This window comes from Camelina sativa, chromosome 17 (assembly GCF_030686135.1).
Source record: "Camelina sativa cultivar CO46 ecotype springtype chromosome 17, ASM3068613v1".
In the NCBI taxonomy this organism is placed as follows: Eukaryota; Viridiplantae; Streptophyta; class Magnoliopsida; order Brassicales; family Brassicaceae; genus Camelina; species Camelina sativa.
In genome coordinates, this window is record NC_141896.1 from 6879398 (window position 1) to 6892973 (window position 13576).

General features: G+C 37.6%; 5 protein-coding genes across 8 annotated transcripts; 3 read left to right on the plus strand and 2 right to left on the minus strand.

The window, feature by feature from the left end:
- Positions 1 to 26: 26 nt before the first annotated feature.
- LOC104755917 (vacuolar fusion protein CCZ1 homolog A) lies at positions 27 to 3429 on the plus strand. 2 transcript variants are annotated; one of them, XM_010478401.3, is made up of 10 exons: positions 27 to 489; positions 690 to 897; positions 1079 to 1172; positions 1283 to 1466; positions 1565 to 1603; positions 1714 to 1823; positions 1904 to 2443; positions 2526 to 2681; positions 2766 to 2983; positions 3065 to 3429. In XM_010478401.3, the coding sequence occupies exons 2-10, from the start codon at positions 722 to 724 to the stop codon at positions 3093 to 3095; spliced, it is 1548 nt and encodes a 515-aa protein (XP_010476703.2). In that variant the 5' UTR covers positions 27 to 489; positions 690 to 721; the 3' UTR covers positions 3096 to 3429. The 2 variants fall into 2 exon arrangements, with proteins under 2 accessions (XP_010476703.2, XP_010476704.2); XM_010478402.3 differs by lacking the exon at positions 1565 to 1603 and having other exon boundaries at positions 85 to 489.
- LOC104755916 (uncharacterized) lies at positions 3389 to 4044 on the minus strand. Its single transcript, XM_019238686.2, has 2 exons — positions 3803 to 4044; positions 3389 to 3722 (listed from the first exon to the last, which is right to left on the minus strand). Exons 1-2 carry the CDS (start codon positions 3921 to 3923, stop codon positions 3469 to 3471), a joined length of 375 nt encoding a protein of 124 aa, XP_019094231.1. The 5' UTR covers positions 3924 to 4044; the 3' UTR covers positions 3389 to 3468.
- A 228-nt stretch (positions 4045 to 4272) lies between these two features.
- On the minus strand, positions 4273 to 6411 carry LOC104755918 (heat shock 70 kDa protein 5). Its single transcript, XM_010478403.3, has one exon. It carries the CDS (start codon positions 6409 to 6411, stop codon positions 4459 to 4461), a length of 1953 nt encoding a protein of 650 aa, XP_010476705.1. The 3' UTR covers positions 4273 to 4458.
- Positions 5566 to 8618, plus strand: LOC104755919 (uncharacterized). 2 transcript variants are annotated; one of them, XM_010478404.3, is made up of 8 exons: positions 5566 to 7040; positions 7135 to 7200; positions 7334 to 7376; positions 7591 to 7645; positions 7849 to 7897; positions 7967 to 8034; positions 8111 to 8219; positions 8349 to 8618. In XM_010478404.3, exons 1-6 carry the CDS (start codon positions 6858 to 6860, stop codon positions 8009 to 8011), a joined length of 441 nt encoding a protein of 146 aa, XP_010476706.2. In that variant the 5' UTR covers positions 5566 to 6857; the 3' UTR covers positions 8012 to 8034; positions 8111 to 8219; positions 8349 to 8618. The 2 variants fall into 2 exon arrangements, with proteins under 2 accessions (XP_010476706.2, XP_087353358.1); XM_087497232.1 differs by lacking the exon at positions 7334 to 7376 and having other exon boundaries at positions 6786 to 7040.
- Positions 8619 to 10427: 1809 nt separating this feature from the next.
- Positions 10428 to 13573, plus strand: LOC104755922 (AP2-like ethylene-responsive transcription factor At1g16060). 2 transcript variants are annotated; one of them, XM_010478406.3, is made up of 8 exons: positions 10428 to 10785; positions 10904 to 10986; positions 11249 to 11257; positions 11631 to 11719; positions 11910 to 11983; positions 12113 to 12163; positions 12290 to 12366; positions 12942 to 13573. In XM_010478406.3, the coding sequence occupies exons 1-8, from the start codon at positions 10604 to 10606 to the stop codon at positions 13412 to 13414; spliced, it is 1038 nt and encodes a 345-aa protein (XP_010476708.1). In that variant the 5' UTR covers positions 10428 to 10603; the 3' UTR covers positions 13415 to 13573. The 2 variants fall into 2 exon arrangements, with proteins under 2 accessions (XP_010476708.1, XP_087353361.1); XM_087497235.1 differs by lacking the exon at positions 11249 to 11257 and having other exon boundaries at positions 10441 to 10785; positions 10904 to 10990.
- Positions 13574 to 13576: the final 3 nt, after the last annotated feature.

The window sequence follows — 13576 nt, forward strand, 5'->3', positions numbered from 1 at the left end:
CAAATCTTACTGTTTAGATCATTAATGTTGTCATTTATCATTATCACTCCTCATAATTTAATGTTAAAAAATCATTAACCGAGTGATAGAGTAAAAGAGACAAAAACTGATTGAGATGACGTCAGCTGTTGAGAATCTTGAAAAAATATTCGGTTAACCCGTTTCAGATATTGACCCGATTCTTTTGATAACCCGACCCGTTTTTCTCCTGCGAATTTTTTTTTCAGTGGCGGTTAGCTTGTCCACCTGCTTGCTTCCTCTTCTTCTTCTTCCCTTATCCTCCTTGTCGCCAAATTTCAACTGATCTCAGCTCAATCGATCAAATTCTGATCCCTGTGTGGAGTTTGTGTTTTTGAAAAATTTGAGCTTTCCACCAAATTTTGAAATTAACTTATTTTTTGTTGTTCTTCGTGAATCTGTCTACGATCGCTATACCCGAAGATTGAGTACTAATCACTGGGACTTCGCTCTTTGAATTCGTCCTCAAAGGTAGTAAATTTTCCAAATTCGTCTCTTTTAGAGCCCTAAAATAGTAATTTTTATCTTCTCGGTAGATGAGTTCTTTGGTCTTCCTATTAGGAACATTGTTTTAGGTTTGAGTGCCGTTAGTTCAATCACCAATGCAGGCTTTGAAAACCTTGAAATTACTTGGGAATTTCTGAAGCGTTTTCTTTGCATTTGTATGTTAGGGTGTTAATGAGCTCGTAGAAGCTACCGGAAAATGGTGTCCATGAGCTCTGGTGATGAAAGTCTTCGACTTTGCGTGTTTGATCTGAGGAGAGGTCAAACCGAAGGACAAGAGCTAGACAAGATTTTGTTCTTTTATCCTGCTGAGTTAGACTTATCCACGCAGTTATCAGTTATAGGGCTCAGTGAAGGGCTTATTACTTTTACTAGGTTAGCTTCTGCTGATTCTTCCCTTTTACTAGTTTTTTTTTCTTTTCATTACTGGTGTTCGTGAATTGGTTGCATTTATGATCTTTTTTCGATAAAAATGGTTGATAGATCAAGCTCCTTAATCAATAGTCTGTGTGAATCTTGTTCATCTTTTGAGGCTTGTTGTGACTAATAAATGCAGACTTTTCTCTCCGGAGGCAGCTTGTGAGGTTATAGAAGCAGAAAGACATTCTCATGTTTTCTATGAGCCTGAACCCGATATCTGGATGGTTATGGTAAGACAATGTCTTACTTTTACTTGTTATAGCACAGGATTTTTTATGAACGATGCACCGGATGTGTCTTAGTAATGTCAGTGAACAAGATCTGATCTAGACAGTGGCAGGTTGTGGAGAAAAATAAGGAGACAGGGGCAATATGGAGGATTGATGCATTAAGGAGAGTGCTTAAGGAAGTGCACTCACTCTTTGTGATGTTTCACGGGTCAATTAGGGCATTAATCGAGAAAGAACCAACAGGAGAGCTTACCCGATCACAGTTGTACCCGTTCTTCACAGATTATCTAAGCAGTAAGTGATTCTCACAAAATCTAGCACATAAAATTTCCAGTGTTTTCCTTTTCATTCTTGTTTCCATCTTCAATACATTTTATGTCGCTAATTGTCAGCATTTCAAAAGCTGTCTCGCTCGGAATTCTGCTGCTGTGGTATAATGCTGAAGTTGCTATGTCGAATGCCTTCCTTTGGATTTGTGCAAACCCGCATTATGCTCAAGTTGGTTCGTGTGTCTGATGCAAAGGTTTTCTTTTTCGGGCAGATCTTTTTGTTGGGAAGAAACTTGAGCTACCAACTTTCCGAGAAACTTTGAGAGAGCGTGGAACTGTTCAGATGCTTACTTTAGCAAGGGACACTGCACTTGAAGTTCAGGTTTGCTTCTCCAAATCTATTGGACTACTTATTACAAACATAATATTTTGTTGTTTGACAATCAATTTTTGGATATACAGTCTCTTGTTCAAGTACTAGATTCATCTGCTGGGAGCTTAAGATGCCACTCTATGATCTTATTTCAAGATCTGTTGGTTTCAACAACTCTCTCAGCTGATGATACCGTCAACTTATTTACATTTGCTGTAATGAGGTTGACCTCAAAAGCTTTATCCTCTGATGCGAATTCTTGGTCATATCTACGTAAGGGGCCTGGCTCATCTGAAATCTCTAATAGATCCACTTTGGCACCCTTTGGCTCAATTGATTCCCTACCCTCAGGAAATGGTAATAACATGCATCATGTTATTAGGCCACTACAGAATGATAAGTGGACAAAAGGGAAAGATGGGTTTCTATTAACCGATATTTGGGGTGTAGAGACTGGCGGTTCCCCTGATTCTGCCATCCCTACAATCTGGCTTCAGCGAACACAAGAAAGAGTGTATCTCCTTGCTTATCAGCATAAAAGTCTCACCTTACTTCTTCTCATGCCTACAATTGCCATTGTCAATGGAGATTTAAACGTCTCAGCCGTGAAACAGCAAGTTATTGAAGATGTTAGCACATCACCCATCCATCTTTCATGGTGAATATCTTTTCTGGCATCTTCTAATATATTACCCAATATCTCTTTTCCAGGCATCACTGAGAATTTTGAAAATTGAAGAGAATATTTCAAGAGGGTGGGGCGGTGAGAATGCTTACCATATCAAGGGTTACCGTTACTTAGTAGTTGATAATGACATGGAAGTTTCCAGAGCTTCTCCTTCAGGAAAAGTTGCAACACTTAAAAAGGTAACGTCTTTCACTTGTTAAGATTTACTAGCTGAAATTACTACTACCTTGGACTCATAAGTGTGTGAATTTTGATAAACGCAGGAGTCTCTACTTGCACTAAACAAGCTTAGAGAAGAAGTGGATTTAGAAAAAAGCCGTGCGAAAAGGCAGGAGAAAGACATGGAAATATGCATCAGAGCTAAGAACAACGCGTGGGTAATCACCCGTGTGACCAGAGGTAAAGAGCTTTATATAGCTTTGGAGAAAGGCAGCGACACTCTTCTTGAAACCGCAGACGCTGTTGATAGATTCAGCAACAGGTATTGCTACTAAACTATGTACTCGGCCTTGGAAACAAATTCATGATTTTTCTGAAAACTAAGGTGCTGGGATTGAATCAGGTATTGCAGCGGAGCGTTCTTGATGGACTAAGTTTTCGTGTTCTGTCTACTGGTTTTGGGAAGAGGTTTCTTTTGAGTTTCAAGTACTAAGTGAAAAGCTCAGCAGAAGAAATGAGCTCTTCTCTCTCTCAGCCATTAATTTTGTTGTGGGAATTGAATTGTGTTCTTGGTTGACCTGTAGATATGTAACAATGGTTTCCACTTTCAATCAGTGCAAACGAAACCCTTTTTGTTATGGTGCGTAGGAAAACATCTTTCTCGTGGTCCTTTATTATAGGTTTGGTTGTATATACCCACTCTTAGTTAATAAGTACTATACAGTTGTTACTCCATATCCGTTCCAATATATTTCAAAGTTTACAATATTCAGTACATATGTTCCACTCTCAGGTTAAGATATTTGTTTAGGCACAACAGAATCTTAATGACATGTCGAAAGAAGTTAATGAAAACATTATTAAACCAGTAAATAGAACAGAGGCAGCCGAGAAGAACAACTGTGGCCGATGGTCCATGCTGGCATTACCCTTTCTTGGAGTTGCTTTTCGGCCTCCGCCTTTTCCACCTGTAACTCCATGACTTCCTTTCCCTGCGCGGAAGATGTCGATGCTCTTGTCATCTTGTTCTCCTGTTATGTCTTTGATTGTAGTAACTTCTGCTATAAAAGGAACAAACATGAGATAATGATGCTCAACTTCTCCGGTCATATAAACATAATATATGCTTAAAATAGAGCACCATGGGCGTGTTCTTGGTTGAGTAAGCTCGTCGATGGATTGACTTTCTGGGAATCTGATGTGAAGGGGAAGCAGAGAAAGAAGAGGAAAAGGAATAACAATGCAACAGATCCTCTCCCCATTGCCTGTCTGAGCTTTGTGGATTTGAGATGTGACTTTTATGAAGCTAAACAGTGTGTATATATATGTGTGTGGGTGGGCGTGGGGCCAAGACAGAACGTGTTCTGAAGTGACAAGTTAGGGATCAAATATACTTTTCTTTATCACTTTAAAGTTCAAAGATCAGTTCTGACTCTTTTTCAGGAGAAAGACATATGCAACAAGCAAACGAAATTCATCGTTATCTACACACTTTCTTAAGCACATGTGTTAGATAAGAGCTCATTGAACACGTTCATAGAGAGTTGTGTTTATGCAACAAAGACTGGACAAAATTTTTATGGATATGTCAATGTAATACTAGGCACACTCTTGAGAAATAGAAAGCAACTTTCTCTTATTACTCAAAATACTGAAACGTGTAAAGCATACAAATATATTACATTCACTGCTCTCCCTAGCAGGACACTCTTAAAACTCTCACACAATAAAAAGAAACTTCACTGGCGCATAACCACTCTTATGTCTTTCCTTGCACTCTGCAATCTTGCACACGCTTTAATCCACCTCTTCGATCTTTGGACCTCCAGCACTGCTGGAACCACCGAAGTCACCATCTGTTGGCATACCCCCTGTTGGACCTCCAGCACCAGCTCCACCCTGATACATCTTTGAGATGATTGGGTTGCAAATACCCTCTAACTCTTTCAACTTATACTCGAACTCATCAACTACCGCCAGTTGGTTACCTTCAATCCATTCGATTGTCTCATCAATTGCCTTCTCTATCTTCTGCTTATCCTCTTGATCTAGCTTCTGGGCGAGTTTCTCATCCTTAATAGTGTTTCTCATGTTGTAAGCATAGTTCTCCAGCGAGTTCTTGGCCTCGACCTTCTTCTTCACTTGCTCATCCTCAGCTTTATACTTCTCAGCGTCTTGCACCATCTTTTCAATCTCTTCTTTACTTAGCCTTCCTTTATCGTTTGTGATCGTGATCTGGTTCTTTACACCAGCGGTTTTGTCCTCCGCCGACACATTCAAGATCCCATTCGCATCAATGTCAAAGCAAACATTGATTTGAGGAACTCCACGTGGGGCAGGAGGAATGCCCTTGAGCTCAAACGTTCCTAGGAGGTTGTTGTCTTTGGTCCTCGCGCGTTCTCCTTCATAGACTTGGATCAGAACGCCTGGCTGATTGTCCGCATACGTGGAGAACACTTGCTCCCTCTTACAAGGAACCGTCGTGTTCCTCGGAATTAGCACAGTCATCACCCCACCTGCTGTCTCCAGTCCAAGGCTTAAAGGAGCAACATCAAGAAGCAAAAGATCTTGGACCTTGTCACTCCCTTCACCAGTCAGGATCGCAGCCTGAACCGCAGCTCCATATGCAACGGCTTCATCAGGGTTAATGCTCTTGCATAGCTCCTTCCCGTTAAAGAAATCTTGCAAAAGCTGTTGAATTTTCGGAATCCTCGTAGATCCTCCGACTAGAACCACCTCGTGCACACGTGCCTTGTCAAGCTTGGCGTCTTTAAGAACTTTCTCAACAGGATCCATACATTTCCTGAACAAATCCATGTTCATCTCCTCAAACCTAGCACGCGAAATCGTCGCGTAAAAGTCAACACCCTCGTGCAAGGAATCAATCTCAATAGTCGTCTGAGCAGTGGAAGAAAGCGTTCTCTTTGCTCTCTCACAAGCCGTCCTCAACCTCCTAAGTGCCCTCGCATTCCCACCAATATCCTTCTTGTGTTTCCTCCTGAACTCCGCAACGAAATGATTCACAAGTCTGTTGTCAAAGTCTTCACCACCAAGATGAGTATCTCCAGCAGTAGCTTTCACTTCAAAGACACCTTCTTCAATCGTCAACAGCGAAACATCAAACGTTCCACCACCGAGATCGAAAATCAAAACATTCCTCTCACCAGTCTTCGTACCCTTCTTATCCAAACCATAAGCTATAGCTGCAGCAGTCGGCTCATTAATAATCCGTAACACATTAAGCCCAGAAATAGCTCCGGCGTCCTTCGTCGCCTGTCTCTGCGAGTCATTAAAGTACGCCGGAACAGTCACAACAGCGTTTTTAACAGAGTGACCAAGGAAGGACTCAGCGACTTCCTTCATCTTCACCAACACCATAGAAGATATCTCCTCAGGAGAAAACTGCTTCTCTTCGTTCTTGTACGAGACGACGATCATCGGTTTATCTCCGGGACCGGAAACAACCTTGAACGGCCAGTGTACCATATCACTCTGAACAGAAGGATCAGAGAATCTCCTCCCGATGAGACGTTTCGCATCGAAAACAGTGTTCTGAGGGTTCAACGCTACTTGATTCTTCGCCGCGTCTCCGATCATCCGCTCGGTGTCAGTGAAGGCGACGTACGACGGCGTCGTACGGTTTCCTTGATCGTTAGGTATGATCTCCACACGATCGTTCATCCAAACTCCGACACAGCTGTATGTAGTGCCGAGATCGATGCCAATAGCCTTTTCTGATTTAGTCGCCATTGTTACTAAATTTAAGCTTCAGTAAAATTGGAGATTTCGCTGAATTAGTAGAAACCTAGGGATTTGGATTTCTCTGTTGTTTGTTTATTTGCTTGATGAGGTAATCTGAATCGATGGAAGCAGCTATATATACGAATCCGAGGAGAGAAACGAGACATTTCGAGAGATAAGCTCTCACGGGACTGTGGAAACATGGAGAACTCGCGCTTAACTACCAGATACTTCTGGATTTCGCCGGCACTTACTTATTTTATCTCCGGCCACCGCTTTAAAATTTAGTGGGTTTAAGAAAGCCCATAAAGTGTAAAATTTTGGGCCCATTTATAGAAGAAAAGGCCCAATGTGAGCTTAAGAGTAAGTAATGGAGGATATTTCAGTAATTTTAGCTTCGTCTTCTTCTTCACTTACTCGTTCTGATTTCGTCGAAGAGGAAGAAGGGGAAAGCTATGAAAGAAGGGAAGAAGAAGAAGAAGACAGAGACCTCCATTGGTGAGTCGATATCAGCTTTGGGGGCTTTTTTTGTTTATTTGATTACTGGGTTATTTCTAGCCGTCGGATTCTGGGTGGTCGGTGAAAAGTACTCCGTCGATCTCATCTCTGACCCATCTCTCACTCTGCGTCTCCTATGGGTACTAAAACTTTCTTTTACACAACCTTGTTTGTGTGTGTGTGTGTGTGCGCAGTTTCAGCTAAATTAGCCTTGTTTTGATGTTAATTTTTCAGATTATTGAGTTCCCGATCGTGGTAATCATCTACAGCTTGTTCAGAAGAAACCCAGAGAAGTGCTCGGTGAGTGTAGCTGTGATTCAAAGAAGCTGACTTTCTCATTTAGCTCGATTGCGTCGTTTTTGATTTCAAATAGGGTAGATTTGGATTCCTGTGTGTTTGACTCTCTGAATGATTTCCTCATATTGCTTTCCAGTACTTTAGAGCTGTTGGGCGAAGCATACTAGGACTAATTTCCGGTTAGTAATTTTGGTTTTTTTCAGCTTATTATATGATAGCTCACTACATTCTTTATTTGCTGAATGAGTTTCACTTGAAACTTCAAAAAGTGTTAATCTTGACCTGAAGATGTGAATTGAGTATTAGCTTCTTATTATGCTTTCATCTTCTTAATTCTCAATATCCATTTGATTGTGAATTCTTTAAACTTGTGTGTTTTGTTGTGTTTAATAGGGGCTATCATAAATGCTTTGGGAGCTGTTTCTTTGGGTGCACCTATTGGGCTGCAGTATGTTTCATCAATATCTTGTTTCTCTTAATCTTTTTGATTTCTTTCTTTTTTTTTGGAAATGCTGTTTGTAAATAATCTGGACTTTTCAGCTGTCCAGATTACAAATGAGACTCCTTGGTGGTGATTGTGATCACACTTCTACTTAACGGTCTCCTGAGTTTCAACTGCTGACATGAGTAATTACCTTTCATCTTATGCAGATCTCTACCAAAAACAATTCACTGGTCCTTTCTAATGTCTGTTTTCACGGTTAGTTCCCTGCTTTAGTTTCTATGCCTGCTTTGGAACAATCCTTTTGATGGTCTTTGATTTTCACAGGTTGTACCAGCGACTGCTGTTTTTGGTGCATCATGGACAAATTGACATCGTGTCTTCGCTTCACTAAAGTAAGTTGTTGATATTACCTTGTATGTTAATTTTACACAATATCTATTGTTAATCCATCTTTCTGTTTTCTTTTAGACCAACCGGGAATATAGAATATATGATCTTGATTCCAGCATATGGAGCAATTATTGGAGGATGGTTTGGAGCTTGGCCTATGCCACTTGACTGGGAAAGGCCATGGCAGGTAATATCTATTTACCTCAATATACAGTCAAGACCTTGGTTCTTGTTCTTGGTCATGATCGCGGTTATTGCAAGAATCAAGTGGTGATTAAATACATAAAACTAAACCTTATATCATTCTTCTAAACAGGAGTGGCCGATATGTGTGTGTTATGGAGCTATAGGAGGCTACATTGTTGGACAAATTGTCTCCTTGAGCTTGATGATTTTTCTCAGGAAACACAAGAATTTGAAGCTAGCCTAGAATAGGTCAATCGCTCTGTATCTGCAGAATGAGTTTCTTTTTGTGTTTTGACTTGATTGCTAGATTGAGAGACAACAATAGGGCAAGGTTTTTTGTTAGCTTGAACAGAGTTTCTTATTTTCCACATAGAATCAAGTGTTCAAAATTTGCAAACAACTAACGTCAACCAACGATCACAGACTGGAGAGACACTCTTTCCAAACATACTTTGGTAAAATGCAAATGAGAAGCTTCTGTATCCACATATTCGTTTATTTTTGTCCTCATATTCGTTTTGTAGTTGCCGACAACCGTTAAAATTTAGAAATCTAACAAAAATAAAAAGGATTGAGAAAGTTCTCCTATTTTGTGCCTGTTGAAACCTAGATTTTCAAGTTGCGAAAAACAGATTTGTATATTCTATGCAATACTATAGTACACGATGCCAATCACAGTGTTGACTGTACTTGACATCTACCATGACCAGACTCTGTCGGATGATGTGGCGTGTGGTTATTGGCTGACAAGGTCTCAGTTATGTCACGGCCTTTTCACATAAAATGGTTAAATGCTGCCAAGTGCAAACTCTGAAACATGGACCAACGCCGTAAAAAATGGTTTACCCGAAAAGGTGACCACAGCTTGCATTTAGTCATATATCTCACGCGTCACACAAATTTGGTTTCAAGTTTGTAGACAATGTAAAACAAGATTATATAATATAAAAAAATTCAATAGCACTAAAAATTTCGACTATCTTCTATGAGTTGCATGGTACTATCGTTTGATTACATGTGTTTAATTTGATATAAACGAAATGCATCACATAAATGTAAAAAAGTGTAATATTTTCAAGTTCATTGGTTGAATATGTAAGATCAATGTAGATTTGATAGTAGGTAGAGTAGGGGACGATCTTAAATATGTGGAACACTTCCAAAAAAAGGTTTTACTTATGATTTGATCGTAATATTGATACAAAAACTAGACTTATCTATTCGTAAAACATAATTTGTATTCATATAGTATAGACATATACTACTTCAACTAGTATGGGTGTATTAATTCAGAATCTCATCAGGTTGTAAACATATCTTTGTCAAGCGTATCTCTTAAGTTGCTAGTTCATTGTATTTCTTAACACGCAAAATATCATGTGGCCCGTTTTAGATTGGACTCTTGTAGACAATTTTTACCATAATTGTTGACATTTGCTCCCATCTAATTAAGGGGCAGGTATATAAACATACACATTAAATAACAACTTGTTATTCAATTAAAAAAATATATATAAGAAACACTGTCGTATATAAGCGACGCACCCATAAAAATCACTTCTATTTATTATACACCTAAGAAAGAAAAAAATCATATTCTACACTAGTATTAATTTCACATATCATGATTTATCAGAAAAATGTTAATAATTTCGTAATGATGTTCAACTGTTCATATTCTCTTTTTGTTGAGAAACATATACATATACGAACATTTATTAAAATATGGAGGTTTAAGGCTGTATATTGCCTTATTTCTTGCAAGGAAAACACACGTCTTTGCATATTTATCATATGCATAACATGTACTAATATTTTGCATATTTTACATTTTCATTCATATATTTCGAGGGACAGATCAAATTTTATGGAACAAAAAGTGTAAAATAATATAAGGTTGTTAAATATATAGCCATATTGCATTATTTATCTTTCACGGCCCGACCAAAAAGTAGATCAACCAAGAAGTAGAGAAATTATGGAGTTCTGAATTTGCTTGCCCACTTTCTCCAAGATTTTTGGCTAAGCGGATCCAAACCTCCACATGTCAATTCCTCATTTGTTCTTAATTCAAACATTGATTCAAATTTATATAAAAAATAATAAAAATTGCTAATCACTTAAATTCAGGTTCAAATGGTTTTGATTGCGATTAGGAATTTTAATTAATGAGAAATCTAATTACACAAGTACAAAGAGGGCCGCAACTACGGAAATCTTTTAAAGCTTAACAATAAAAAAAAATAAACGAATTTTTTTTTTTTTAATTTAAATACTCAACCATTTCTCTTTATAGTCAGTCTCCTCATATTAACAAACAAAAAAAAAAAACACACCGATCAATCATCAGTTCCTCTCATCTTTCTTGTTTTCTCTCTTCTTTTTATGCACATCGCCGTGGAAGTTTCTCCGGTAATGGAAGAGATCACACGGAAGAGCAAGAAGACTTCAGTTGAGAGCGATGAGTCAGCAGGACCAGCAGTAGTCATTAAAGCTAAACGCAAACGCCGATCGCAACCACGAGAAGCTCCTCCACAACGCAGCTCTGTCCATAGAGGCGTCACAAGGTTTTTTTTTTTTTTTTCATGATAACAAATCATAACACACTCAAAACATCGTCACAGTTTTTTTGCCTTTCCTTTTAAGGCTTTAACCATAAATATATATTTCCCGATTTATATATAGGCATCGATGGACTGGAAGGTACGAAGCACATTTGTGGGATAAGAATAGTTGGAACGAGACTCAAACCAAAAAAGGAAGACAAGGTCAGTCGTCTCTATACACATCATACGTACATACATATTTTTTGAGTTGTTATTAAAGATAGATTTTTATTCGTTACGATCTTTTAATTTGACTCCGATTACTCCGGGGAATGAGTTCGTTGTTATTGTTCTTGATTTGAAAATTTAATTTGCATATCTTTTTTTGTTATTATTTTGTATATCTTTTTTTTTGTTGTTAATATGTTTTTTTTTTTCTCTGACGATGCTGACCGGGAATATTGGCTGACTCCATCACGTGCAGTATATTTAGGTGAGTTTGTTTTGGTCATTTTTCATATGGCGTTTTCTAATTGCATTCTCAAATTGGTAGACACTTTTTATTAGTGAGTGAGGCTAATCACTAATAAATTAAATTAATTAAGAACCTTTATTTAATGAGTTCTTTATAAAGCCAACTTGGTGGTTCAAACAAAAAAAGGTTATATGCGTGAAAAAACAAACAAATGATCTGATTACTAAAAAAAGTACTATTTCGATTTGGCTTTTTGTAAAGTGCTTACATTAGAAAACAATTGACATATTGTAAAAAAAAAAATATGTACGTAAATATAATATTGTTAACACGTAAATGAAAAGAAAGAAAAATTTGTAAACTAAAGTTTATATTAATATGGTTTGTACAGGTGCATATGACGAAGAAGATGCAGCAGCACGTGCCTACGACTTAGCAGCATTGAAATATTGGGGACGAGACACCATCTTGAACTTCCCTGTAAATTTTCTCGGAATCCATATTAATTACATACACTTAATTATATTAGATTAATATAGTTACTTACTTTTCACATGATCTTTTGTTTGCTTCACAGTCTTTCTTACCTAAAACAAAGAAATAAGAAGAGTGTTTACATCTAGCTAAACTTCTTTTTAATCCTTTTTTGTGTGTTTGTGTGTGATTACAGTTGTGCAATTATGAAGAAGACATCAAAGAAATGGAAAGCCAGTCAAAGGAAGAGTATATTGGATCTTTGAGAAGGTAAATAATTAAATCAGTTATTGCTTTTGAATGATTGGTGATTAACTAATTGTCTTCATTTTTTTTTGGTTAACAAACTAAAGAGTTGATTAATTAATAAATTATTTTTGGATTACATTTTTTTTACAGGAAAAGTAGTGGGTTTTCACGTGGTGTGTCAAAATATAGAGGCGTTGCAAAGTAAGCTAGAATGCTCCAAAATAAACATATATATATATATATATATTTAAATAAGGATTATTATTAGAGAATTAACAATCTCAATATACTAATTCCCAATGTTAATTGGTTATTATGGATTTGCAGGCATCACCATAATGGGAGATGGGAAGCTCGAATTGGAAGAGTGTTTGGCAACAAATATCTATATCTTGGAACCTACGGTAATCTATATTTCTTTTTAAACACAAAACATAGCTAAATCATAATAATTCAAGAGAAATATATATATATTTTGTTACTAAATCCGATGGTAGTAGTTGTATAATGGTATGTGGGATTCTGTCTTCATAATACTATGTACTAACAAAACTTTTTCACTTAGAAGTCTTTTAATAGGAGTTGATATGCACGTAATCAGATCTTGTGTTGGTTGGGAAATAGATCACCAAACCCAACCACTTAGTCAAGCCTTCAATTTATTTATTATTTTAGTTTTATATTTTTTTCTTATATTTATTTACATAAAATATTTATTGGTTTAAATTATAAGTTGCTCATCCAATTTTACTGGCCAATTTAATTCTATTTATTATGTGTCCATATTGTCAATATCAACGGGGAAAAAAGTACATTTAAAATAAAATAAAAAATAATACAGTATAATTAAATTACAGCATAATGTTAATACATAATAGTATGGGGGGTAATACGTAATTATTAATAAGTCCATAAAATTATCTTTAACTACTCATCGTTTTGTTTGTGACAATTTACACCCCTTGATGTATTGGCGTAGCTACACAAGAAGAAGCGGCCATAGCGTATGACATAGCAGCAATCGAGTACCGTGGACTTAACGCCGTTACTAACTTCGATATCAGCCGTTATCTGAAACTCCCGGCGCCGGAGAACCTTACCGACGCCGCGAATCAACCCCTGGAGGAGATCCCACCGTCTGATCTCAGCCCGTTTATAAACCCAACAAACCACGAGCCGGAGTTATCATCACAGAGCCAATCTTCGTCAGAGGACAACGATGATCGGAAAACAAAGATCTTAAAGTCGTCACCTTTGAATCCAGAAGAGGTGATCGGACCATCGACGCCTCCGGAGATTGTTCCGCCTCGCCGGAGTTTCCCGGAAGATATACAGACGTATTTTGGGTGTCAAAACTCCGGCAAGTTAACGACGGAGGAAGATGATGTGATCTTCGGTGGTTTAGATTCGTTTCTTACGCCTGATTTCTACAGTGAGTTAGATGGTTGCTAAAAGAAGTGTTTCTTTTGATAAGATCTAAAGAAAGAAAGGATTTGATAAGTTTTGTTTTTTTTTAGTTTTGGAATCTCGGTTGTGAAAATCAATATTGACACATCGATTATTCATTCTTGTGACAATTTTATATAATAAAGTTTGAATCTTTTTTTTTAATAG

Bases quoted from the DNA above. Each gene is read 5' to 3' on its own strand.
- LOC104755922 (XM_010478406.3), top strand. From the start codon at position 10,604: ATGCACATCGCCGTGGAAGTTTCTCCGGTAATGGAAGAGATCACACGG. The intron at 11,984-12,112 runs GTAAATAATTAA...TTTTTTTTACAG, and splicing joins TATATTGGATCTTTGAGAAG to GAAAAGTAGTGGGTTTTCAC. The intron at 12,164-12,289 runs GTAAGCTAGAAT...ATGGATTTGCAG, and splicing joins AAATATAGAGGCGTTGCAAA to GCATCACCATAATGGGAGAT.
- LOC104755916 (XM_019238686.2), bottom strand. From the start codon at position 3,923: ATGGGGAGAGGATCTGTTGCATTGTTATTCCTTTTCCTCTTCTTTCTC. The intron at 3,723-3,802 runs GTGCTCTATTTT...TTCCTTTTATAG, and splicing joins CAACCAAGAACACGCCCATG to CAGAAGTTACTACAATCAAA.
- LOC104755917 (XM_010478401.3), top strand. From the start codon at position 722: ATGGTGTCCATGAGCTCTGGTGATGAAAGTCTTCGACTTTGCGTGTTT. The intron at 2,682-2,765 runs GTAACGTCTTTC...TGATAAACGCAG, and splicing joins AAGTTGCAACACTTAAAAAG to GAGTCTCTACTTGCACTAAA. The intron at 2,984-3,064 runs GTATTGCTACTA...GGATTGAATCAG, and splicing joins GTTGATAGATTCAGCAACAG to GTATTGCAGCGGAGCGTTCT.
- LOC104755919 (XM_010478404.3), top strand. From the start codon at position 6,858: ATGAAAGAAGGGAAGAAGAAGAAGAAGACAGAGACCTCCATTGGTGAG. The intron at 7,041-7,134 runs GTACTAAAACTT...TTAATTTTTCAG, and splicing joins TCACTCTGCGTCTCCTATGG to ATTATTGAGTTCCCGATCGT. The intron at 7,898-7,966 runs GTTAGTTCCCTG...TGATTTTCACAG, and splicing joins TTCTAATGTCTGTTTTCACG to GTTGTACCAGCGACTGCTGT.
- LOC104755918 (XM_010478403.3), bottom strand. From the start codon at position 6,411: ATGGCGACTAAATCAGAAAAGGCTATTGGCATCGATCTCGGCACTACA.